Here is a 25,000-nt window from a genome sequence, read left to right as displayed (position 1 = left end):
ACAACAGGAGAAGGAAGTCAAATAATGCTGAGTCATTGTTAGTTATCTTATTCAGGTTTCTTATATTTTGTGTTTCAGCCTTTTGTTTTGTATAGTCCAGACATCTGTGGCATTTGTGTCATCACACCGAGTCTTTCCGTGGAGTGATTTGTACGTTGTACTCATTCATGTCCTACAAGCGTCTGAGACGAAGCTTCAGCCTCAATCTGAAAGTGTGCAGTGTGTCTCAAAGTGACTCATCTCCATTGACAAAGTTGCAGCAGCGAGGCGTTTTGGTTTCACGCCAACTTCCTGTGAAATGTCAGAGTCGGGCTTTGACTCGGCTTATTGTGCTTCTTATTTTTAATATTCACGTCTTTCATCGCATCAAAAGTAGAGATTTATTTATTTTTACTAAACAATTTAATAATTTCCTTAATCATTAAAATGATTTCTCTTCATTAAAGAAAGAATGTGCGGCGTTAATAAATCATAAAGTCTGTCCTGTGTAAATGTGTCTCTGAGTCATGACTGTCTACAATGAGGGAGAAGCTCGAGTCCCGCTGGCTGTGTTGTTGTCAGAGCCGGATGTTAGTAAGAGTTTTTAGATCACGCTCATTCTGTGTCAGTTTACATGAAATGTGAAGCTACGAGCTAACTAAAGAGCGCTAGCATTAGCATGCTAACACAACAATGCAGGTCACAGGTGATTGCAGCTCAAGCAAAGGATAATTTTATCCGCCGCTTGGGCTAAACTCCTCCCTGTGTACACGACAGGAGAGGGGTTGGAGGCTTCAGGATGGAGGAGGCGTGGCCTAACAGCAGTTTGTTTTGGTTTCATGCTGGTGCTCAAGGGCGACATCTACTGGATCAAAAAATTGCACATTCTTAAAGTTTTGATTTCTTTATTTACCCAAGTTATCCTTTATTTTATTCTATCTCACTACTTTTGGAAGGTCGAAATCAAAAATGTGAAAAATTTAATAATTGGTCGTCTTGCAGTTTGTCCTCTGAGATTCTTCCAACATGTTGACTGTTGGTTTCCCCCGGAAGAAGTCAAATTGTTCCAGTTAATATATATTTAAAATTTCTGTGTGTGTGTGTGTGTGTGTGTGTGTGTGTGTGTGTGTGTGTGTGTGTGTGTGTGTGTGTGTGTGTGTGTGTGTGTGTTTCAGACCCCCCAGAGATTTGGATTCCAAAGCTTGTGTAACCATCGGAGAGAAGGTACATGTTTGATTCTCTTTAATCTCTTTCCTAATCCGACTCAAAGATGATTTTTTCCTCCTACCTCTGACTCTTATGTAACTCGTCTCTGTTTGTGTGTTTTCAGTTCAGTTAGTTCTCCTCGCTCGCTCACAGGTTTTGTCTTAATAAAGTCCTCGGCTCTAAAGATCAGCCCGCTGATCATCCCGGCTCGTCTGAACACTTGTGATTGTGGGCAGGCTGGAATGTCTTTTTATCGTCAGGCAGTAAAAAAAAAAAAGTATTTTTAACTCATCAAATAAGTGGAATGTTGGCAGAGGTGATCGTTTCTCTGCTGCCGTCGGCCAATCGTAAGAGAGAAGGATCTTTTTTAAACAGCGCGACATGAGAACTGATGTTTACCCTCTTTGAAGGAGACGACCCTACTGTTGTAGTACTCCAAATCAGTCTTGGTCTCGAGACCCCTTCTTGAAGGTCGAGGTCATGTCTCGGAATCAAAAGCATTTTTACTCGGTCTTGTTTCGGTCTCGGTCTGGGCGGGCTCCGGATTTTAAATCAAGACCGTCACTGATCAGCTATTTTTGTGATTAGAAGAAAAACTCCTCTTTTTAAAAGAATAAATAACTTCAATTCCTTCCTCTCCTCCTCTCCTCCTCTCCTCCTCTCGTCCTTTCCTCCTCTCCTCTCCTCCTCTCATCCTCTCGTCCTCTCGTCCTCTCGTCCTCTCCTCCTCTCTTCCTCTCGTCCTCTCCTCCTCTCTTCCTCTCGTCCTCTCCTCCTCTCTTCCTCTCCTCCTCTCTTCCTCTCGTCCTCTCCTCCTCTCTTCCTCTCCTCCTCTCCTCCTCTCGTCCTCTCGTCCTCACGTCCTCACGTCCTCTCCTCCTCTCCTCCTCTCCTCGTCCTCTCCTCCTCTCCTCCTCTCCTCGTCCTCTCCTCCTCTCCTCCTCTCCTCGTCCTCTCCTCCTCTCCTCCTCTCATCTTCTAATCCTCTCGTCCTCTCGTCCTCTCCTCCTCTCGTCCTTTCCTCCTCTCCTCTCCTCCTCTCCTCCTCTCATCCTCTCCTCCTCTCCTCCTCTCATCCTCTCCTCCTCTCCTCCTCTCCTCCTCTCCTCCTCTCATCCTCTCCTCCTGTCCTCCTCTCGTCCTCTCCTCCTCTCCTCCTCTCCTCCTCTCATCTTCTAATCCTCTCGTCCTCTCGTCCTCTCCTCCTCTCCTCCTCTCCTCCTCTCCTCCTCTCTCTCTCTCTCTCTCTCTCTTGTGTCCGGAGCAGAATTTGGAGGTGAAGGCAGACGACCTGGAGAAGATCTGCGAGCTGGGCAGAGGAGCGTACGGCGTGGTGGACAAGATGAGACACATGCCCAGCGGCCTGATCATGGCTGTGAAGGTGAGTCTGCTTTTCCACCACTCTCTGGACTTTAACGACTGACGGGAAAATAATAATATAACACAAAATATGAAGCATGTCAGCCGGTACAAAGCGGTCCAGATTTAGTTTACAGATCTAAGGACACATATTTAATCCCAGCCCGTCTCCTTAACTTATTGATTTTTTACTTTCTTGCTTCCTCATAAATACAAACCTATTTTCTTAAATGAATGTTTTCCTGATGTTTCCTGTCGTCGTCCTCTCAGCTCATTCGGGCCACGGTGAACACTCAGGAGCAGAAGAGGCTGCTGATGGACCTGGACATCTCCATGAGGACGGTGGACTGTTTCTACACGGTCACCTTCTACGGCGCTCTCTTCAGAGAGGTAACATCTCAAACACGACCCTGAACATGAAACAGTCATATAGTCGGTGTAACGTATGAAGGGACGAGAGACAATCAGGAAATATTTCACTGTTTCATTAACTATCAGGAGGATCTGAACATGCAGGCAAAGTGTTTATGCATTTAAACCAAGCGGCAACCCCCAGTGCTAAAAAATGAAGCCGATGCGTAATGTGCAAAGTCCTGCAGTTCCTGGAGTGTCCACTAGAGGCTGGCTGCAGAAGCACAGGAAGTCACATACACACCCATTCTAAAAAGCCTGTTTTTACAGCAGAGATTAACATGTTTACAGCCTGGTTCAAAAAACCAAATAGGTGTGATTAGCTCATGTCTGGATGGACACACACTGTACGGGGGGTGAATGTTTTGATGACTCATCAGTTTTGATTTGATGAAGGATAAGAGTTATTCACAATAAGGCGTGTAGCTGACCTGATTGACAGGTGGGCGCGGTGTAACGGTTTGTCAGGAGGTTTAAAACCCGCCTCAGCTCCAGCTCTCAGCCTGTCGTTAGGTTGACTGAAAGTTAGACTGAGACAGCATTTCCAGCATGGAGACCGCCATCGATGGGACTCCAGCGCCCCCTGCAGGAACAGACGGGTGACGTCACTCAGGCTTCAAACATTCATATTTACAGTCTGTGATTTTCATGTCTTGTGAAAGACCGCCAACAGAGAGGTCAGAGTAGATATAAGAGTGCTTTTTGAATGGTGAAGTACTTTTATTTTGAAAGTATCTGGATTTCCTCCACCACATATTTAATGTCGGTTCAGGTGTTCATGTCTCTGTCATTAGCTGACGTTGATTTATCTCTGATATCTGGGAATGTAACAGGTGTTGTTTGGACCAAATCTGCATCCACGTTGAATTGCAGTCAAACCAAAAATACCGCAGTTTGTTTGCACTTTGAGGGACGGATAATCATGAGAAACACGTCTGCTCTGAAGTTTTTAGCGATGCAGAGAGCTTCCTGCAGCACCGTGCGGATGTTCAGGATTTCCTCGCTGTGACCGAAACACCGTTTTGTCTGGAGTGCGTCCTGCTGCTTTTTTTTTTTTTTTTTGTGATGTTTTTTTTTTATCAGTGTCCCAAAATGTGACTGTTGTGTGTCTGTTGCCAGGGCGACGTCTGGATCTGCATGGAGCTGATGGACACCTCCCTCGACAAGTTCTACAAGCAGGTGATCGAGAAGGGCATGACCATCCCCGAGGACATCCTGGGAAAGATCGCCGTCTCGGTGGGTTCAGACTCTCAGATGCAGCACAATGTGAAGTATTAAAGTGACATCCTGCCTGTGAATGTGAGCTTCATGACAGGTAACTGGTTATGTGACTCTCGTGTGCTTATTAATGGGCTTTTGTTTTATTACAGATAGTAAAAGCTTTGGAGCATCTGCACAGCAATCTGCAAGTCATACACAGAGGTAAGAGCCTGAGAGGAAGCCCATTAACGCTCTGAGAGAGACTGTGTAGATATCCACTGCTGTGATGCACTCAGCTGCGTCCTCTCTCTGTTTCCTTACTCCTCTCTCTCTCTCTCTCTGTCTCTCTGTCTCTCTCTCTCTCACTCTCTCTCTCTCTCTCTCTCTCACTCTCTCTCTGTTTCCTTACTCCTCTCTCTCTCTCTCACTCTCTCTCCCTCTCTCTGTTTCCTTACTCCTCTCTCTCTCTCTCACTCTCTCTCTCTCTCACTCTCTCTCTGTTTCCTTACTCCTCTCTCTCTCTCACTCTCTCACTCTCTCTCTCTCTCTCTCTCTGTTTCCTTACTTCTCTCTCTCTCACTCTCTCTCTCTGTTTCCTTACTCCTCTCTCTCTCTCTCACTCTCTCTCTCTCTCACACTCTCTCTCTGTTTCCTTACTCCTCTCTCTCTCTCTCACTCTCTCTCCCTCTCTCTGTTTCCTTACTCCTCTCTCTCTCTCTCACTCTCTCTCTCTCTCACTCTCTCTCTGTTTCCTTACTCCTCTCTCTCTCTCACTCTCTCACTCTCTCTCTCTCTCTCTCTCTGTTTCCTTACTTCTCTCTCTCTCACTCTCTCTCTCTGTTTCCTTACTCCTCTCTCACTCTCTCTCTCTCTCTCACTCTCTCTGTTTCCTTACTCCTCTCTCTCTCTCTCACTCTCTCACTCTCTCTCTCTCTCTCTCTCTCTCTCTCCCTCTCTCTCTGTTTTCTTACTCCTCTCTCTCTCTCTCTCACTCTCTCACTCTCTCACTCTCTCTCTCTCTCTCTGTTTCCTTACTCCTCTCTCTCACTCTCTCGCTCTCTCTCTCTCTCTCTCTCTCTCTCTCTGTCTTCACGTCTTTTGTCCTGCTCTGTGTCGGATAGAAACACACGTCTGCACCTTCACTTTGTTGATGAGCTAAACGAAGACGTTTCTGAGGTTTTAAAACGAGTATCGAGACATCCACTTCCTGATTCTGAAGAAGAGTTTGTAGGCTCTGTTTTTTTGCACCGATCACTTTTTCTTCTAATCGTCTAAAGATGGCTACCCGCAAAAAAATAACAATCTCACAACCAAAATAAAAACCTCAACATGTCGGCGTTTGTTGTGACACTTTCAAATGACTTCAGCTTAGCTTCCTTTCCAAGCAGCGTACCTTTACAACCGCTTGTTGTTGTTGTTGTTGTTGTTGTTGTTGATGTTGTTGTAGCGTGCAGCGGTGGTTTGGTTTCACTTATTCACACTTCAAGTTGTGATCTCACTGCTGTGGTCATCGAAGGGTTAACTCTTCTTCCTGTGTGAAAACCTTTGTGACCGCTGTGCTCGTGTCCACAGAGCGGCCCAATCACCTGATTACTGCACGATGTAACTTTAGCAGACGCCCGGGGTCGCCTCATGAGGAGTGCGTACGTCTTTACGGCGCTACTTCACACAGCAGCCAGTTAGCTCGTCTCTGTACCGTTTGATACGACGGCTGAGGCTAACAGGAAGAGGACGGACAAGAGGAGATGAGAAAAATAGAGAGAGTGAGCGAGCGAGAAGCAGAGTGTGCATCCCTATAGATATTACTCAGAACAGACTGAGACGTAGCGTTAGCCTGTACGGTTAGCGGTGTCATCGTTGTCTCATGTTTAGCAGCTTTAGCGGCTGCAGGAAGTCGTCTAACCCGAGTTCTGTCTCAGGTTTGAAACAAACAAATCAATAAATATAAACAAAAAGTCGTCTGTTACCTCATCCATCTTCAAGTTAGCTTTTATAAGTTTGGAACCTGAAAAATGTAACTCAAGCTAGCATGTGATAAATGACCCTCTCCAATGTAGCCACTTAGCCACGGCTACAGTCGTCATGGTAACAGCTGAGTACACAAACACGTACTCTACATGCTAACAGACAACGGGCTGAAGATGCTAGCAGAGTCACAGCTGGTAATTTTACTGAACCTTTTCAGTCGATATGGTTGTTTAGCTTCTCACAGCGTCGTCGGGGGAGGGGTAACTTCGAGCGTCTTATGATGGTGCGGTTAGACTCACGGACCATCGGTGGGCGCCAACGCCGAATTCCTAAATATTGTTGCTTTAAAAATGTCGCAATGACAGATATGTGTGAGAAAAAGAAAAAGAAACATGTTTCTTCAGGAACTTCAACTCGTCTGACTCTTTGCAGACGTGAAGCCCTCCAACGTGCTGATCAACACTCAGGGTCAGGTGAAGATGTGCGACTTCGGCATCAGCGGCTACCTGGTCGACTCCGTGGCTAAAACGATGGACGCTGGCTGCAAACCTTACATGGCGGTAAGCGAAGAAGTGTTTTACAACCGACGGACCCAAAACGTTTTTTTTTTTTAAAGTCCTGAAACTGAAAACAAAAAAGTAATCAAACGTCCAAACTGTGATGTGTTCTTGAACAAAAGCTAATATTTAGCACACAGAGCTAACGGTCATTATCGAGGGAAGCGGTCCTCCTGAGATGATCGAGATCAGTGTTTCCCAAAGTGTGGGCCGTGGCCCCCTGGTGGGCCATGTGGGTACTGCAGGTGGGCCGCGAAAAACCCTCCAACAATTTTAAAAATAAAATAAATATCTCAATAATGATGATTCACCCTTTAAGTGATTCGTAAGACGTGTCATGACTATTCATGGACATAATGTTTAGTAAACTTTTGTGTCTCTCTTGCCATAACATCATCAATAATTTTACCCGTACTGAAAGTTATAGATGTAGTCATACATTTTTTTTATAACGGGCCCCGGAGTCATTTTGTATTTCAAAGCGGGCCTCGAGGTCTTAAGTTTGGGAAAGGCTGATCTAGATGTTTTCAGGAGTGCAGATTTGAAAAACGGCTTAACTGTGTCTGCTCGGCTGCTGATTGGCCGACAGAGGTCTTAGCACGTAGGAAACGCAGCGGTCCGTTTCTGTACAGGAAGTTTAGGATGACAGGAAGTGTGCTTGGTCGTCCTTGACTACCGCTGACACCTCTGTGACCTTCTGCCCCCCCCCCCCCCCCCCGCAGCCGGAGAGGATCAACCCCGAGACCAACCAGAAAGGCTACAACGTCAAATCGGACATCTGGAGTTTAGGAATCACAATGGTAAAAAAAAGAACTAATTTCACTTCCTCAATTTATTCTTCTCTGTTTTTTTAACGTCTTTATTGACTGAAAAATAGAATCGACTGCATCTGAAGGCGGAAATGAATCATGAGGGGGAAATGAAGTGTGGCGCTCTATGAGGCATGAGTCCAGACGAAGCAGCGTCTAGACGGTTTATTATGAGTTGTTAAATATTCATCACTCTCTCTCGTTTTGCACACAGACCCGGAGAATATTTTGGCTTCAAGGATTTCGGCAGTTTATGGCAATTAATTCTGAACCCGGCCTCGTCCTTCTGGCTCCGGCTTTTAAGAGACGAGAAAGCAAAGTGTCCCAGCGCACGTCCGATTTGAAATGCTAATTACGCTGCTTAAATGTGACGCCGAGAGAGAGAGAGAGAGAGGAGGATTGAAACGAGAAAAGGTGAGCGGAGGAGTTCAGTTTTGTCTGAACGCAAAGATATGTGTAAACGTGGAGGAGACAGAGAGAGTCGTCACTGAAACACTTTGGGCTGATTTAAGGAGCATCTGCTGCTCCTCGAGATCTGTGCTGAAGAGCCTCCGCTATGAACACTGAAGGAACAGTGAAGGACTCCATGAGATTTGGGTTTGAGTCAGTGAGTTGGGCTGATTTGCAAAAAAGAAAGGCTGCAAAAATCTCCTTAACTTTCTCTTCATGTAGCGTAAATGTTGGATGAAGATTCAGTGCGAGACGACATCTTTAACAGCTGATTTCATCCAAACAACATTCACAGACTGAAAGATATTTTTCATTACGGCTTGTAAACACAACACCTCTCATCCTGGGCTCAGAAGCTCCGCCCCCTGCAGGACGTAGTGTGTACGTTTACTGCTTGTAGCTACACTGCAAGCTGCCGCATGCTAGCATGAGCTAACCGCCGGTGTTTGTCACCTTCCTGTCCAACAGGAAGTAGACCAACTCCACGTCCACGGGTAAAAGACAACACAAGGTTCACCCTCGTTTCAGAACGAGCTTTATCCACTTGGTGTTTCTCCTCACTCTCATTATATTTTCTCTTCTTTGATGCTACGTCCACGTCCGTCATATTCACCGGCTTGAATCTCGTCCAATCACTGAACTGTATCCACTCCTAAACTCTCCTGCTGCGCTGTCATTGGCTGGAGGAAACACACCATTACTTTTGAAGAAAAAGCTGCTCACTCTGAAGCCAGTGCTCACTTTGGAAGGCTTGTGCCGCCTCAACTAATCCGTTAACGTGTTACACAGGTGTCTAAGTACAGTCTGCTGTGTGCAGGATTTAACCTTTGACCTACAGATGTCAGTGGACAGAATCCTGTCCTGAACTTCTGCCTCAGAGTGTTGGAGGGTTTGTATGGAAGTGATTAGTGATCAGAATGCAAATGATAAAGCTAATTTGAAAATTCAAATGCATTAACAGAAATGCTTTTTAACTTTCAGAATATGGGTGTATTATTTGACTCAAAAATAAAATGATGATTAATTTATCTAATTTGAATTTTAGTTTTCAACTTTAAAACTGCACATTCTTTGACTAAATTAAAATGAGGAAGAAAATGACATTTGCTTCATCATTTTCAAAAAATGCCCCGCTAAATCTGTATCATAATTCAAATGAAAAAGCTAATTTTAAAATGAAACTACAGTAACAGAAACACGTTTTAATTTTCAGATTATAGGAGCATTATTTGACCTATATTTAAAATGAATATTCAGTCATCCAGTTTGCATTATACTTTTACTCTCTATGTATGCATATTGTATGACATCATTCAAATGAAAACTAAAAGGTCTTTGGCTTTTAGTTTTCAAACTTGCCGTGCTAAAAAGTGATAATAATTCAAACCAACTCGAAAACGAATTTGCAAAGTGGACGACGCAGGAAAGTGACGTCAGACTCCAGCTCCCAGGCAGGTGAACGTAATATTTACAGTCTATGAGGCGAGCGGGCAGAACGCGCAGTACGATGGGTGGCGGGGTGAATCTTTAACGCTGGTACAAGCTCCAAACTAGTTGTTGCCCTGATTTTGATTCAGTTTTGGCGTTGTAGTTGATTATTCTTTTAATAACTACAAAACAACCTCTGAAAGGGAGAGAGAGCTCATACAGTCGGTCGAGAGGGAGAGTGTGTGTCATTACGCACAGAGGATGAGAGACACTTTGTGCACAGAGCTGGAGAGATTATTACAAACAGAAAATTCAATCGATAATCTTTTTTAATGTAACTAAGTTAAGCAGAGAAGAGAGTGATCTATAATCTATCAATAAACCGGTCTTAGGACACGTCTGTGTGAACTTCACGGCGTGCAGATGCTGAGTGACTCTCACGGTCAGAGATAGTGGGCATGGTGTCACGCGTGAGACTTGGCAGCTCGGGTTATAAAGCTGCTGCGTCGTCTCGCTGAAAGTTCAGTGTGAGCTGAAAAAAACACTCCGATCGCCACCTGTATCACAATGTGAACTAAAGTCTGCCCTAGTGTTAAAGATTCACCCCGCCACCCATCGTGCTGCGCGTTCTGCCCGCTCGCCTCATAGACTGTAAACATTACGTTCACCTGCCTGTGAGCTGACGTCACTTTCCTGCGCCGTCCACTTTGCCATTTCGTTTTCGAGTTGGTTTGAATTATGATCACTTTTTAGCACGGCAAGTTTGAAAAGGAAAAGCCAAAGACCTTTTAGTTTTAATTTGAATGATGTCATACAATATGCATACATAGAGAGTAAAAGTATAATGCAAACTGGATGACTGAATATTCATTTTAAATATAGGTCAAATGATGCACCTATAATCTGAAAATTAAAACATGTTTCTGTTCCTGTATTTTCATTTTAAAATTAGCTTTTTCATTTGAATTATGATACAGATTTAGCGGGGCATTTTTTGAAAATGATAAAGCAAATGTCATTTTCTTCCTCATTTTAATTTAGTCAAAGAATGTGCAGTTTTAAAGTTGAAAACTAAAATTCAAATTAGATAAATTAATCATCATTTTATTTTTGAGTCAAATAATACACTCATATTCTGAAAGTTAAAAAGCATTTCTGTTACTGCATTTGAATTTTCAAATTAGCTTTATCATTTGCATTCTGATCACTAATCACTTCCGTAGGTTTGAAGTGTACCGGGGGTGTTGCTGATTTGGATTTGATCCTCATGCCTCATGCTTACTACTTAAGATTACTCCTGACAGCAGGAAACGCAGCTTCTCATTGGCTCCTTGTCCTCAGTGTTTTTTGTCCTGTTTTCTCTCAGATCGAGCTGGCGATCCTGCGCTTCCCGTATGACTCGTGGGGCACGCCGTTCCAGCAGCTGAAGCAGGTGGTGGAAGAACCTTCACCCCAACTTCCTGCAGACCAGTTCTCCCCCGAGTTTGTGGACTTCAGCTCTCTGTGGTACATCTTTCTCTTTCTGCCATAATCACCTCTCAGAAGAAGAAGAAAAAAACTCATTCCATGTTTTTTATTTTCTTTTTCTGATCTCCTCCGGCAGCAGAGACTCAGTTCTGTTCAACAAAGCCTCAATAACTCTGACTAAAAGTGCTTTGATTCCAGCTGAGTGGGCTTAACGTTAATGTTCCTTCTGATGACTCTGAGTTTAGAATGACTTCTTCTGTTGTTGTTGTTGTTGTTGTTGTCGTGTGGTCACAGTCAGAACACTGAGCTGAATCCAAAGTGAAACCTTCAATCTGTGTGTTTGTTGGACCTCAACATGTTCAGTCTCATGAGCTCTTTTCAGAACTCTTCCTGGACTTTTCTCAGAGTCACAGATAATCAGTTCACGGTGACGTTCGGCAGGAAGAAGAAGCAGATGATGATAACATTTTAGAAGCTCTTAATGTTTGTCTGCTCAAACTCTGATTTATCAAAGACGTAGCTGCTGACATGTTTTAGCTGAAGTTTCCTTAAAGAGTGAAAGAAGGTCGCTCTTCATTGTGAGCCTGAGACGTCTTAAGAGCAGTCGGTCAGGCCGTCAGAGTTCTTCCTGTGCAGGGATTCTGGTCCCGGTCTTTCAGAAGGTTCCCTTTAAAGGTCTCATGCAAAATACAGTACAGGACGGATCCAGGAGTTCTGATTTCTTACTTTAGTGTTCTTTTGTTTGTCATTTATCGTGGACTGATGTCGTTGTTTTTGCTTCTTTTTGCAGCTTAAAGAAAGTTTCCAAAGAGCGGCCGAATTACACAGAACTCATGGTGAGCGTTTTCCTCTTCCTTTTTTAATTTACGTTTTGCACATTTTGAAAACACAAAACAAACACTGAACAATGCAGGGAGAGGTGAGAGAGGCCCCTCGGACCTGATGGAGCCTCTTTCTGTGTTTCTTTTTCTCGATTATAAAAAAGAAATGAACATTAAGAGTGCTGAAAAATCTGAAGAACTGCATGACCGTCATGTGCCTGCATCGTGTAATGCTGGTGATCAGACACCAGAGGGCGCACTAAGATTATAATCAGATGTGTCTGCTCTCTCTCTCTCTCATATTTAAACTGCTTCAGTCACATTTTGACACAGAGCAGGTAGAACACACTCAGATGTTTTGTCGTTGCACTCGGACTAAATGAAGTCTCTTTTTTTTTTCCTCCTTCAGCAACATCCCTTCTTCACCTCGCACGAGGCCAAAGAAACCGACGTGGCTAGTTTTGTCAAAGTCATCCTGGGGGAGTGAGCTGCTACATCTGCACAGGTGGAGAAGGTCACACATCTGGTTTAAAAAACAAACAAAAAATAAGATTAAAAAGGTAAACAAACAAACAACGGCACCACTCGCTCCCCCCCCCCCCCCCTCTGATGGACGGAGCCTGGAGGAGAAGCTGACGGAGCAGGAGTTAGGCCCCGCCCCCCCCTCCCCCCATCTGTATGCAAACGCTCCCCTCTTTGGTTCCATTAGTCCCACCTGTGTGCACCGCCTACTTCTCAAACGTTGTGACTGGTCAGCGAGGTGACCCGTGTGTGTGTGTTGGACAGTCAGACTGACGGTGTGTTTGTTTCTCAGAGGAGCAGATTCTATAGAAATATGAAAGATATAATATCTATGTATAATCTAAATGTTTGTATACTCAAAGCAAGTGTTGCATTGGTTTATTCATTGATCGCATGTACAGAATATATCAGTGAGGAGCCTCACTTCAAGGCCCTCCTAGTGGTCACTAATAGGTACTGCACTTGAACTGCTCTCTCTTGATTACAGCAGAGGTTCTGCTTCACGTTCTGGGCTCCGGCTGCGTGCGTGCGTGCGTGCGTGCGTGCGTGCGTGCGTGCGTGCGTGTTTGTGTGCGTGTGCGTGTGCGTGTGCGTGTGCGTGTGTGTGTGTTTGTGTGTGTGTGTGTGTGTGTGTGTCTGTAAGGCTGCACGATTTTGAAGAATGGACATCATGATTTTCTCACATCGTTCTGAAGGGCAACACATTTTTTTTAAGTGTTTCCTCTGCAGTCTAGCTTTGACAGTTCTATATATTTTTTTGTTATGTCATTCTGATGGCCCTGCTAACTTTATGTTGAGTTTTAATTGCAGTATGATTTTTGTCCCAAAACTGCTTGAACATTTGTGCAGATCAGTTGTGTCAGAGGCCGGCTGGCTACATTTATTCCCTTCATTTGTTTTGATTTGGATCGTGTCTGTTTTTCGTCGGCTAAAGAGGTTCAAAGAGAACATTTAGCACTTTCTCGTCTGCAGGATTCGTATGTCCACAGCTACATGTGTGACTTTGCAGAAGTTCTTTTTTGTCGTTTGTGTTTCATGTCTGCAGAGGGTCTGCAGGGACCTGCAACCGACATGCAGCCGTTATATATGTGCAAAGTGCGTCCTGGAACAAACCTGGACACATCGACTGTCTGTGCTATCATCAGAATTATAATTTGCCCCCTGAGAACATGCTGGTTCATCTCTGACCCAGCATGCATGTTTACATTTTACAGACACATTACATGCATGTTTCTGCAGGTTCCAAATCTCACAGCACGACACCAGTATTACCCACAACTAGCTAACCGGCCAATAAAACAACATTTAGCTTAGCCGTGTTTCACCAGCTCTAATGCAGGTGTGACAGCATGCTAATGCTAATGCTAACACATGAGTCTGCAGAGAGGTACGAGGTGAAGATGCTACCTAAATGTGATCAATCGTGCAGCCTTACTCGAGACACACACACACACACACACACACACACACACACACACACATTACAGTGGTGTCGTGCTCGGTTGTGGGAGAAGATGCTCGTGTTGTTGTTGTGTCCTGAGCCAATCACAATCCTCTCCGCGTTCAACATGGAAAGAACTGGACATTATTACTTTATGATAAATATTATATCAGTTATAGTTTTTATTTTTATTTGGATGGAGCCCCCCCCACCCCCTCCCCCCCTCCCCCACGACATATTTCCTGCAGATTAATTTTTATTTATTACACCTGCTGTTTCCCCTCTGAACACTTGACCATCGATGCACCTGACTCTTGTCTCGTGTGTGTGTGTGTGTGTGTGTGTGTGTGTGTGTGTGTGTGTGTGTGTGTGTGTGTGTGTGTGTGTGTGTGTGTGTGTGTGTGTGTGTGTGTGTGTGTGTGTGTGTGTGTGTGTGTGTGTGTGTGTGTGTGTGTGTGTTTTTGTGTTTTTGTGTCTTTCTGGGCTCAAACGCGTCGATGCTAAACCTGTAAACTCTCAATGTGCCTCTCTGTAGAAAACATTTAAGGAAAAATAAGATGTTGTCATGACGACGCTGCAGGGATCTGTTTCCCGCCTCGTCCCGCTCCGCATGGCGTCACAGATTCACCACCTTGTGTTCCCCCGCTGACATGTTCCTCCTCATCCTTCACTCTTTGCTCTCTTTCTCTCACCGTGGTGTCAAAGCGTCCGGTCCTCTCACATGAAGCTCCGCTGACCTCTCTCGATGTTGTGCCAGTCCTGAGTGCACGGCCGGGAAGAGGAGTGCTGTCACTGACGGTTTCTCAATGAGTTTCTGGCACTCAAGTTCTGCTGAGGTCATTTGGTTGTTCCTTGAAGGAGGATTGGCGTCTGCTGTTTCTGTCGACTTTTATGAACTTTTTTATCAGGGTGCACTCGGCCCCTCAGCGGACTTTAGTCCCTGTGTTTGTGAGTCAGACGGTTTTTGCACCCGGGTTGATCAGGGGCTAATTGTTCCCGACTCGATTGCATAACGGTTTATTCAAATCGTCTGCACAGAGGCGCTGTTTGCTCTGCAGTATTGAACCCTCTGCGTGGGCTTTATTGTGACATCCAGTCGTGTTTGCAGACGTTTTGGCGGTCTCTGGAGCGGACGCGGTCCTCCCTCTGATTCAGGTCCCAGCGTCTCCAAACAAAAAGTAAAAGATTGTTATGATGCCCCTAAACGGTTTCAGATTGAGCCGCTGACGTACTACAGCAGCTTCAACACGCTGTAAACAACGATCAGTGTCGGCTGTGTTGTTACAGCAGCTAGTTTCCTTTTAACCCTTCACCCCCCCGATCTCCCCGACTGTCCTCCAGATCACTCCAGAAACTTCCTAGAAGTTTTATTTACAGACTGAAGTCGAACAAAGCTTCCTCTTTTTCTCAAGTCGCTGTGCTCTAAACCTTCTGTTTGTTCCTCTGAAACCACCATTACCACATTCACCACATGACGGCTGGACGTCTCATTTTGACACTTCCTCTTCTCCTCGGAGGGCGTGAGGCGGTCTGTCAGACACCTCTCTGTCCACAGTCATGACTCACTCTGAGATGGAAACGTACTCCTGAGGAAACTCTAATGAGCCTCAGTGTTTTATTGCAGAATGAAAATGAGTCAAATTTGAAGTTTACATTTTTCCGTCAGCAGAGTAAAAAAAAAAAAACCAGTTGGTTCATGTGCAGAACAGCCTGTCACAGGACCGTCCCGATCCCCTCCCTGTTCACCCGTCAGGCTGTTCCTTTTCTGTGTCAAGACCCCCCGCTGAGCCCTCTTGACTCAGATAATCGGCGTCATTTTCTCTAATGAAGTGATTATGAGGAGGACAGTGAGAGCTCTTGTGGAGGCGGGCTTCTGAGGACGAGTGGTTTTTTTAAGGAAGGGGGACACAGAGTGCAGACCTCCTCAGGACCCGACTGGTACAGACGAGTCGCTATCTTTTGATTTTTAAATGTTCTCAAACCAAAAAGCCCAAAGACTCTTAATTCACTCTCTTGATGACCAAAAAAAAGCAGAAAATCCATCCATTCATTATCTATACGGCGTCTCCTCTTCGGGGTCGCGAGGTGTCTGGAGCTGATCGCAGCTGTCACTGGACAAGAGGCGGGGTCACACCCTGGACTGTTCACCTGTCAATCAAACAGGGCTGACATATAGAGACAGACAACCAGCCACATCGATGATCAAAATGTCACCTTTTGAAGGACGCAGCCCCTTCATTCTAAATGAGGTCATAGTTAAAGTGCATAAGAAGAAAGAAGCTCTGTAAAAAAAAAAAAAAAAGAAGAAGAAGTTGCTGATCAAGGAAAACAAAGGAGGAAGTAATAAAACTAAAATAAAACAAACATGCAAAAGAGAAAGACTTCCCAAACTTACACAAACATCAGTTAGAGACAGAGAAGCGATGATGGGATTAATGCTGTAAAAGAATGAGCAGAACCAACACACATCGTGTTCTGCATATTATCATTCACAGGTCAAAATCGAGCCACAAGGGGGCGCCAAATACGACACAAACCGAAAAAAATCCTCACAGGAGCTTTAAGTTTATTTTGCAAAAGGTTGCCAGAACTCAAAGTTGCTCTATCATTCTTCTCTTCTGCAAACATTTCAGACACTTCTCACATTTCAGAAGGCTGTGATGAGGAGTGTGTGTGTGTGTGTGTGTGTGTGTGTGTGTGTGTGTGTGTGTGTGTGTGTGTGTGTGTGTGTGTGTGTGTGTGTGTGTGTGTGTGTGTGTGTGTGTGTGTGTGTGTGTGTGTGTGTGTGTGAGCAGTGCTATCTTCTGTTACATGTCGCTCTCTGTGTTTTCTCTGTGAGCCTTCATACACGTCTGCTTGCATGTTGGGTGTTTTCCCGCTCGCGCTCTATTTGCGTCTCATGGTCACCTGCTGAGTAAAACCTCTGGGGGGGGGAAGGATGTCCAAGTGGAAACTGACCTTTACGGTTCCGATGATTCTCACATCCCATCACGACTCCCCCCCTCTTAACCTCTCTGAGTCTGTCTGAACACGTTTGTTCCTGGATGGTGAGTTAGCAACATCCCAGTTTTTCAGGAGCTGATTTTACTGGAACACTTTTCTCTTTAAAGGGTTAAATAGAAATGTAAGCTTGAATCAGAGGAAATTCAGCTCACCTTCCTCCTCATCCTCAAATTGTGTCAGACAAAATATCTCAACGCCCCGTGTTTGAAACTTCCCGTCCCAAAGCCCCCTCACACATGATGATCTGTCTGTGTGTGTGAGCCGTGCTGAGCTTTCTTGAACGCTTCATTTGTAATCCACCTGCTGCACAACGTCTCGCTCTCTCTCTGAGCTTTCTGGAGGTCGGCGTGGAGCTTTGGGTGTCTCTGTGGTAAACCGCTGGAACACACAGCTGTATGTGACTCTGACGATGCCGTGTTGTGTTCTTCTTATCGGGGGGGGGGGGGGGGGGTTGTTATAATGTCAAAAGTGCATTGCCCCATGGGAAGTGAAGTTCTCACCTTTATGTACACATCTCTAAAGCCTCTGCTAAAGACTGATGACTGTTTATTTAGAGCTCAATGAATTTCTATGAATATTTGAGGTTGCTCGGTATGATTATGTGCAATTGTTAACGATGGAAATTCAATAAAGAAAGAGGTATTTTTACACAACATGTTCCCAGTCTGCTCTTTCATATCGGAGAAATAAAGTTTCTCTGTGATGTCGGTGGTACGGCTTTTCTTGGGTTGGTCGTACACTTTAATGTCCGTCCCGTAGCGTAGCATAGACACACAGTGAACAAGGCAACTATCAACCAAATTATTATTGGTTGTCATCAAACATTTATAGAATTTTTTTAGAGAACATTAACCTGGAACTTAAAGAAAACGTCCCGCTAAAAACATTTTCTGAACGTTTTTAGAACAAAAACTTGCTAGCTAGGAATACACCATTTTGAATTTCCGCATGTTGATGGTTTTAATGTCCTCATAAGCGTGATATCATGTGATATCACGCGTCGATTATTGCAACTCTCTACTGGCAGGTCTTCCTACATGCACTATCAAACCTCTGCAGATGATACAAAATGCAGCAGCACGACTGGTCTTCAACCTTCCTAAAGGAGCACATGTCACTCCGCTGTTCATCTCCTTACACTGGCTCCCAGTTACTGCTCGCATCACATTTAAAACTCTGCTGCTCGCTTACAAAACAGACACAAACGTCTCCTCCTTACTTTAACTCTCTGATCCAGGTCTACACTCCCTCCCCCCCCACTACGCTCTGCCAATGAAAGGCGTCTGATCCAACCTTCACAACAGGGTCCTAAGTCTCTGACTAGACTCTTCTCCTCTGTCGCCCCCCGGTGGTGGAATGAACTTCCAAACTCCATGTGATCTGCAGAGTCCCTCTGCACCTTTAAGAAAAAGCTAAAGACCCAGCTCTTTCATGAATACCTACTAACTTAATGATGATGGTCTCCATATTATTGATGATGATGATGGTAATGACGATGGTTTTTGTTTGATAACGACGACTTATAAGATGGTTTCTATACTGATTAGAGCTCTCAAGAACTGCCCTCAATGTTGTGCTTTGCCTCTGGTCACTTCCTGTCAGCACCTGTGTGTCCAATCAGACTCAAAGCTGATCGTTTGCTCTTACTCACATTGTTCCCTTTTTTCTAGATCCTTGCTTGTGTTGTTCTTACTCTCTGATGTACGTCGCTTTGGATAAGAGTCTGCTCAGTGAATTGTAGAATTGTAGAAAATCAATCTTTCCCTCTGATTTGTGTCATTGCTTTGTAGTTTCTTTAATTTCTTCTGTAACTGACTTGATTTCATTGTAAATGAGGGTTGCCCGACATGTTGAATTTAAATGCTTAGAATCCAAAAGTTTGTTTACAATAAGTTTAAAAAATGTCTCCGTATTGGCTGTGATCTTTGTTTTTCCTTCTGTTAGTATCTGTCCTCTGTGTTTGCCTCACTGACCTTGCTCTGCTGTGATTGGGTATAAACTTGTCTTTGCAGGGCCGGTGAAATGTCACGTAGCGCAGCAGCTTTTTGAAAGCGGAGTGCCGCAGGGCTGGGAACTGGACCCTTTGAACTTCCGCACGCGTACAGTATCGAGGATATTGCGTGCAGAAAAAAACAGAAAATAAAAACACAGAATCTCCTGCAGGAAAACAAAAGCAAAGATGAGAGAGAGAGAGGGGCTCGGAAAAACAAAACAAACCCACCAGAATGTAAACAGAGAGCTGAGCGCTGATTGGACGACGGTGAGAGGAACCCTGCTACAAAGCAAACTACCTGCTTGTTTCTCACACACCACCTGCTCAGACACACGGCCTGTCCTGACGCACATCCCTCCCCCCCTGAAGTCAGGTCTTAGACTTTAAAGGTGGATATTTTTGGCTCTATTCTGCACAAAGTCTTCCTTCCTTTCTCGACCAACTCTCAGACTTTTAGAGCAAAGTTCATCCGACAGTTTGGAAAAACCCCATCCTGCATTCGTCGAAAGCAGAATCAAAACCCCTGACATGTGACACGTTTATGTTGATTCTTTATGAAGCCTGGAGGTTTGTCGGGTCAGTCTACGTCACAGTCCTGAATCAGGCCAGCTCTGGAGGCCCGGGGTCAGGGTCTGCAAGATGCCAGTCTTAAACACCCGTCACTATCAGGTGTCACTGGAATTCTGCTCTTGTTATATTTTTACCCACACTACGACTTGTTTGCTTGTTGATGCTCCAACAATATGTTTTCTTCTCGATCCCTCCGACGTCATCAAGTTTCCTCTTCCACCTGCCAAGCGCTTCCAGAGATGCACCACCTTCACCCAGACTGTGTTTACCGTCTCACTGTTACACAACACTTGGACTCGCAGGTTCTAAAAAAACAAACATCAATCTTCAGACTGTTTTATGAGCATAACAGGAATAATCTGAGATAGAAGTTCAAGTCTTGAATGGAAAATTAGTCCCCGACCACCAGATTGTTTAGAACTGAAGAAGCCTTTCTTCAACTTACCGAGACCTGGACGACTGAGACCTGCCACAGACAAAATTAGCATTTTGTACAGCCTGTTTTCAAACGATGCTACGATGCTAAAAAGACTACAATAACTACTGAAACGACAGCTGCATTTTCAGAGATGCTTGCTCTTTGAAACATGCCATTTTAAGTTTTAATGCATCACAGGACAGAATAAATAAACTGATTGCTAAAATGATTTTTACTGTGTGCAAAAAAAAGAAGCTAAAAAACACAAATCTCTTCAAGTGAACACTTTTCATTTCTGATAAAGCAGGTGGATAAGATGGAGTCAGTCCATGTAGAAATGTTCTTAGCAGCTTGTATTCAAAACATTCAAACTTGGCCCCTCCTCCTGGGCTCGTCGCCACCACCAGAGGAGCACGCTAGCACAAGCTAACCGCTAGTGTTTTCAACAGGAAGCAGACCAACACAAGGTTCACCCTCGTTTTAGAACGAGCTTTATCCGCATTTGGCCTCACTGTGATTACATTTTCTCTTCTTTGCTTTGTGCTACGTCCATGTCGCGTCCAATCCCTGAACTGTATCCACTCCTAAACTCACCTGCTGCGCTGTCATTGGCTGGAGGAAACACACCAGCTCCGCCCAGAAACGTCCCGAGTCAACCAGAACCAAGCAGAACAGTAAAATCCAGTCAGATGACTCTGCAGACACAGTCACCAGCACACATGTACGGAGGCCCAGAAGGAGCAGCATTCATTTAGTAAAAGTTTGTATTTTATATTTTAGGGAAAAGCTGACTCTGCCTTTAAAGAAATATTAGAAATCCTGCAGTTTCTATGCAAGCTCTCGCTAACCTATCGCTCATATGCACCACTTGAAAAGTTGCATATTCCACAGTTTGATTCTAAAATTGGTTCAGACACTTATTAGGTATTATATTGTGACAAACTGACATTATTGCAGTTAGAAATATTCAGTGTTTCAGCAGATTTGTGTGGTCAGACGGTGCAGAAGAGGACTTTAAACTGAGAAAGTGAAGCTCACTGTGACCAAACAGCAGCCACACCTGTTAATTCAATAAACTCTAACTGTGGGATGTGTCGCTTTCCTGCTGCTGTGACTTCCTCTTCAAGCTTTTTTTTCCGCCCCCCCGTAGGTAAAATGTAGTTGTTGTTTTTCTCTCATGGAGCCTCTCTGGCTGTTCTCCCACTGTTCCATGCTGCAGGTTTTTTGTGCCACCGTTTGACCCGAGGCCCAGCAGGAGGCTCCTCGCTGCAGGCCGGCCGTGCTGCTGCTGCTGTTTCTTCTTCTGCTGCTGCTGCTGCTGCGTGCCCTGGTTTGAATTTAAGAATATAAGCGGCTGGCTTCCCGTCCTGACAGCTGATGATCTCATGGAAAAATCTTCTGAGCAGTGCACTTAAAAACTGATTTATAATGAAATACAGCCCTGAGTTTTCTTCAGGATGTGAGGTTTGAGTTCTGGACTCGGGCACGAGTCGAGTGGGGAGTTTTTATGTTCCATTAAACTTTTGACATTTATTCTTCTGAGTAACCAAAAGCAGCCACTACATCCTGTCATGTCCTGCATGAGAGACTTTTCTTTAGGGCGCCTGCAGGCGTGTGGGGCCTTTTAATGCATATTTTTTAAACCCTGCAGCCCCCCCCCCCCCTTTCTAAACGGGACACATCAATCAGCAAAGCCTCACTTGACCCGCTCTTTCTCTCAGCGCAGGGGGAAGAAAAAACACCAAACCACTTCAGGCCTCAGGCGAACAACTGTTTGGCATGACTGACAAGTGGATATTTTCATCATGATGAAAGAAAACACAACACTGAAATAGTTTTTTATTTTATTTCGATCCTCCTCTGGAAATAAAAAAAAACCATGATAGTCTTCTGGGCTGTCATGTCGGTAATAGTAGGGCATGACTGCATTTATTTTAACTAGGAAACGTATGCATTAAATTACATAAATCATAAATTGTAATATACAAATGGCAGCTATTTGTCTGATCACAGCCTGCCTCAGCCTGGTCTGCAGGTGATTATTAATGTCTGAGGGTTTTAACTGTGGGTCACTGTTATCTATGTTGACTTCAAGTCGTCGATGATTATTTCAGTGGCAGGTGTTTTGTGTCGGCAGAGGAAGTTTACCTGTAAACAACGAGCTAATTTGAATTATTTTAAGTGAGTGTCTTTAGTGCTAAGTCATTGAACCTGTAGCTGGAGTGAACATTCAAACACAGGGATCCAAAAGCCACTTCGCCCTTTAATTGGTACAAGGTCAAGTAGATGGATGGACGGATGATTTTTAGTATTTATGCATCCATCAGGTCAAACAAGGAAATCTGGCTTCTCGAAGTGAGTGCAGTGGCCACACCCCTTAGACAACCTGCAAGCTCCTCCCTTACTCCGATTGACTCTACCTGCTGCAGTCAGATTTGTATTATTTACCTCCATAACATCCAGGTGGAATCATCTGTTGTAAGAAAGTGCAGTTCCTCAAGTGTCCACTAGAGGCTGGCTGCAAAAGCCGAGGAATCCCCGTTTGGTCCCATATAAAAATTCACATTTTTACTACGTGAATGAACATGTTTACAGCCTGGTTTAAAAAATGGTTTTGATATCTATCTGTTGTCTGAACTCACACGCTACTCGCTCACTTGTTTGGGGCACCAAATAGGGCGTTTTCCATTTTTGTAGGGTTGTCCGACTTGTGAGTGAGCATCAACGTACCCTTCATAAGGGACTCATTCCATAGTGAACTGTGACACAAAGTACACACCTGATGGTCACTGATGAACAAGTGATGTATGACGGTGTAGGTACCAGATCTGCTCGGGGTCTAAACAGCGTCATTGTTAGTTTTTTTTACATTTCCTTAAATTCATGACGGTTTATTTTCTCTCTTGTTTTTTGTGCGTCCAAAATAAGACTCGACTTGAAAATAATAAATTAATTTTTACAAATCCATCAGAAGTTTCCCAAGGTGTTAAACTCTTTAAGGTAACCAGTGTTTTGAGGAGCTTATCGCTGCAACCAGAAAGGGGAAGAGCTGTACTTATTTGGGCAGAAAAGGGGAAGGGAGGGTGGGTAGAGAAAGGGGCGGGGCTTGGCAGCAGGAGGGTCTGAGTGGAGAGTTGTGGTGGTGGGCTGCTTGTGCACCTGTGTTAGCGTAGCCTCTTGGGAAAAGGGAAGAAAACAGGATCTGAAACTCAAACAACATCCTGTAAGCCCCCTCACACCCCCCCCCCCCCCCCCCCCCCCTCACCCTTTCCTCACCCCGCCCACAAGTGTTTACGAAGTTTTTCCTGCTTCGCTGTGTAGAAAGTGGGAAAGAGATGAATCAGGTTTAGTGTGAAGCGAAGACGAGGGAGGGGCGGGGGGGGGGGGGTTTCCTTCTTGCTGGCCTTTGCTCATCTTCGTACCTCTCCAACTACCACACACACACACACACACAGATTCCCGATTCATTCATCCTTTTTTTTTTTTTTTCACACTGTCGCCGTGGAACGGGAGCTCATCTCCTGTTCAGATGAATGAAAACGTGACAGTTTCAACGCGGAGTGTTTTGGATCCAAAAATAAATCTGCTGACTGTGACTCAGTTTTTTTATTTCTCGTACACTGATGCGGCGGCTTCCCCTTTTTTGGGAAGTTCTGAAAGCGAGGAAGTTCCCTGGATTTAGAGCGAATATCCCAAAAATATCGTAGTGTTGAAACCCCGCGTACGGTTAGCTCAGATAGGCTACTTCCTGGTGAGGTCATTTTGTGAGCGTTTAGAGAGAAGCGGGAAAATGTAAAATATGATTGAGCATCAGAGAGACGAAGGTCATCAAATCATCAAATTGTCGCACGCACTCACTGCCGTCTGGTGTGTCAGGGAACTTAACATCTACCTTTCCAACACCTTCTTCTTCTTGAGTCATTTCCAACATTGACAAAACAAAAAAACAAAACCCAGAAAACACAGAGCTGTGTTGTTGGTGAGAGAGACACCGCTTGCATAAGAGTTGCTGTTACAGACCACTCACACACACACACACACACACACACACACACTCAGAGTGGACATCATCCTGCAGTACACACAGGAAGTGACCGCCAAAGAGGAAGTGGACGGCGTTCCGTTTGTGTGTGTGCGCGCGGAGCCGGCCGAGAGGGGAAGAAGAAGTGTTAAAGTTATTAGCCGTGTGGGAGCGGTGCGTTCAGGGGGCATCCTGTGCACGACAAAATGCTTCCTGCTCCTGTGCTTCCAAACGCCACAAAACAAGCACAGTGGGAGCAGAGGGAGTGAGTGGGAGTGGGAGGGGGAGGGGGGGGGTCGATACTGAGAGCCAGAACCTCCAGACGTGTAAAGCTGCCCCAGGTGGAAACTATACGCTGCTGCCCTCAGGAAACACAGCTAACTCCCCCAGAAGGCTGCGCTCCGTCGTCTATATACAGCGAGCTCCTATAGAGCGACCCAATGGAAAATTCATGTTTTTCATTTTGGCAGCACATTCCTAAACACACACACACACACACACACGATGGGGCCCCTCCATGGCGTGCAGCTACGCATGGCTTATTAAAACTCTGGAGAAGTTCAGATTGCAGCACATCACGAGATATGGAATTCAAAATGTGTGATGCAAAATCAGATGCACACTGCGTGGTTCTGAAAATAAATTCTATGAAATCTGGAGATCGTTCCTCCACACATGTACAGGAATAAATAGTGAATCTGCTTTGCCTTGACCCTTGACACATTTTATCGTCTGACCTGGTCATGCTGCTTCTGGCTTTTTTTTTTTTAATTATTATTTTTATTTTATTTATTTTTTTCAGAATATTCTTATTAATACTTATCTGTGTATATTTATGTTTATTTAATTTTTTAATTTTTTAATTTTTTAATTTTAATTTTTTTAATTTTTTTTTGTTTTATTCCACCTTATCTCTACATCAGAATATTATCATTAATACTTATTTGTGTATATTTATGTTTATTTTATTTATTTTTCACCAAGTGCCTCAACAACTATTCTTTCATCTTAGCCGTCAACAGAAAATGGCGAGGTAGTGAAGGAGTCTTTATAAGTGAGTGACAGCAAGGGGGGGGGGGGGGGGGGGCGGATTGTATGGGGGTGGGATCTGTTTGTGTTAATGTGTGTAATTATCCAAAATTCAATAAAAATAACTTTGAAAAAAAAAAAAATAGATCTGTGATGCAACGAGGCAGCGGGATCATCCCCTCACAGTGTACCTGAGCCTCCACTTCCTGCTTGATCTGAGACCTGATGAGGGTCTTCAGGAATCTAAATAATAAGTTGAATCCATCATGGTCTCTCAAACTGAGAAGTGTAAACCTCTCAGGAACAACATGGGCTCAGCTTGACTGTCGTTTCTGGTCTCATCATGAG

At 44.5% G+C, this 25,000-nt stretch overlaps 1 protein-coding gene across 2 annotated transcripts in view; it reads left to right on the top strand.

The window, feature by feature from the left end:
- The window catches only part of map2k6 (mitogen-activated protein kinase kinase 6), a 30,850-nt gene extending 13,576 nt beyond the window's left edge, over positions 1–17,274 (top strand). The window contains exons 3-12 of one of the 2 annotated variants that reach the window (XM_061027911.1): positions 1,155–1,203; positions 2,453–2,566; positions 2,815–2,934; positions 4,075–4,191; positions 4,326–4,377; positions 6,556–6,683; positions 7,403–7,480; positions 10,734–10,873; positions 11,625–11,670; positions 12,065–17,274. In XM_061027911.1, coding sequence (XP_060883894.1) covers positions 1,155–1,203; positions 2,453–2,566; positions 2,815–2,934; positions 4,075–4,191; positions 4,326–4,377; positions 6,556–6,683; positions 7,403–7,480; positions 10,734–10,873; positions 11,625–11,670; positions 12,065–12,142 — 922 coding nt within the window. In that variant the 3' untranslated portion in view covers positions 12,143–17,274. Of the gene's footprint in view, positions 1–1,154; positions 1,204–2,452; positions 2,567–2,814; positions 2,935–4,074; positions 4,192–4,325; positions 4,378–6,555; positions 6,684–7,402; positions 7,481–7,703; positions 8,078–10,733; positions 10,874–11,624; positions 11,671–12,064 lie in introns of those variants that run through there. The other variant, XM_061027912.1, reaches the window with a different exon arrangement.
- Positions 17,275–25,000: the final 7,726 nt, after the last annotated feature.

The sequence above is a fragment of the Labrus mixtus genome, chromosome 21, assembly GCF_963584025.1.
Source record: "Labrus mixtus chromosome 21, fLabMix1.1, whole genome shotgun sequence".
Classification (NCBI taxonomy): Eukaryota; Metazoa; Chordata; class Actinopteri; order Labriformes; family Labridae; genus Labrus; species Labrus mixtus.
This window is presented reverse-complemented; position numbering and strand designations above follow the sequence as displayed.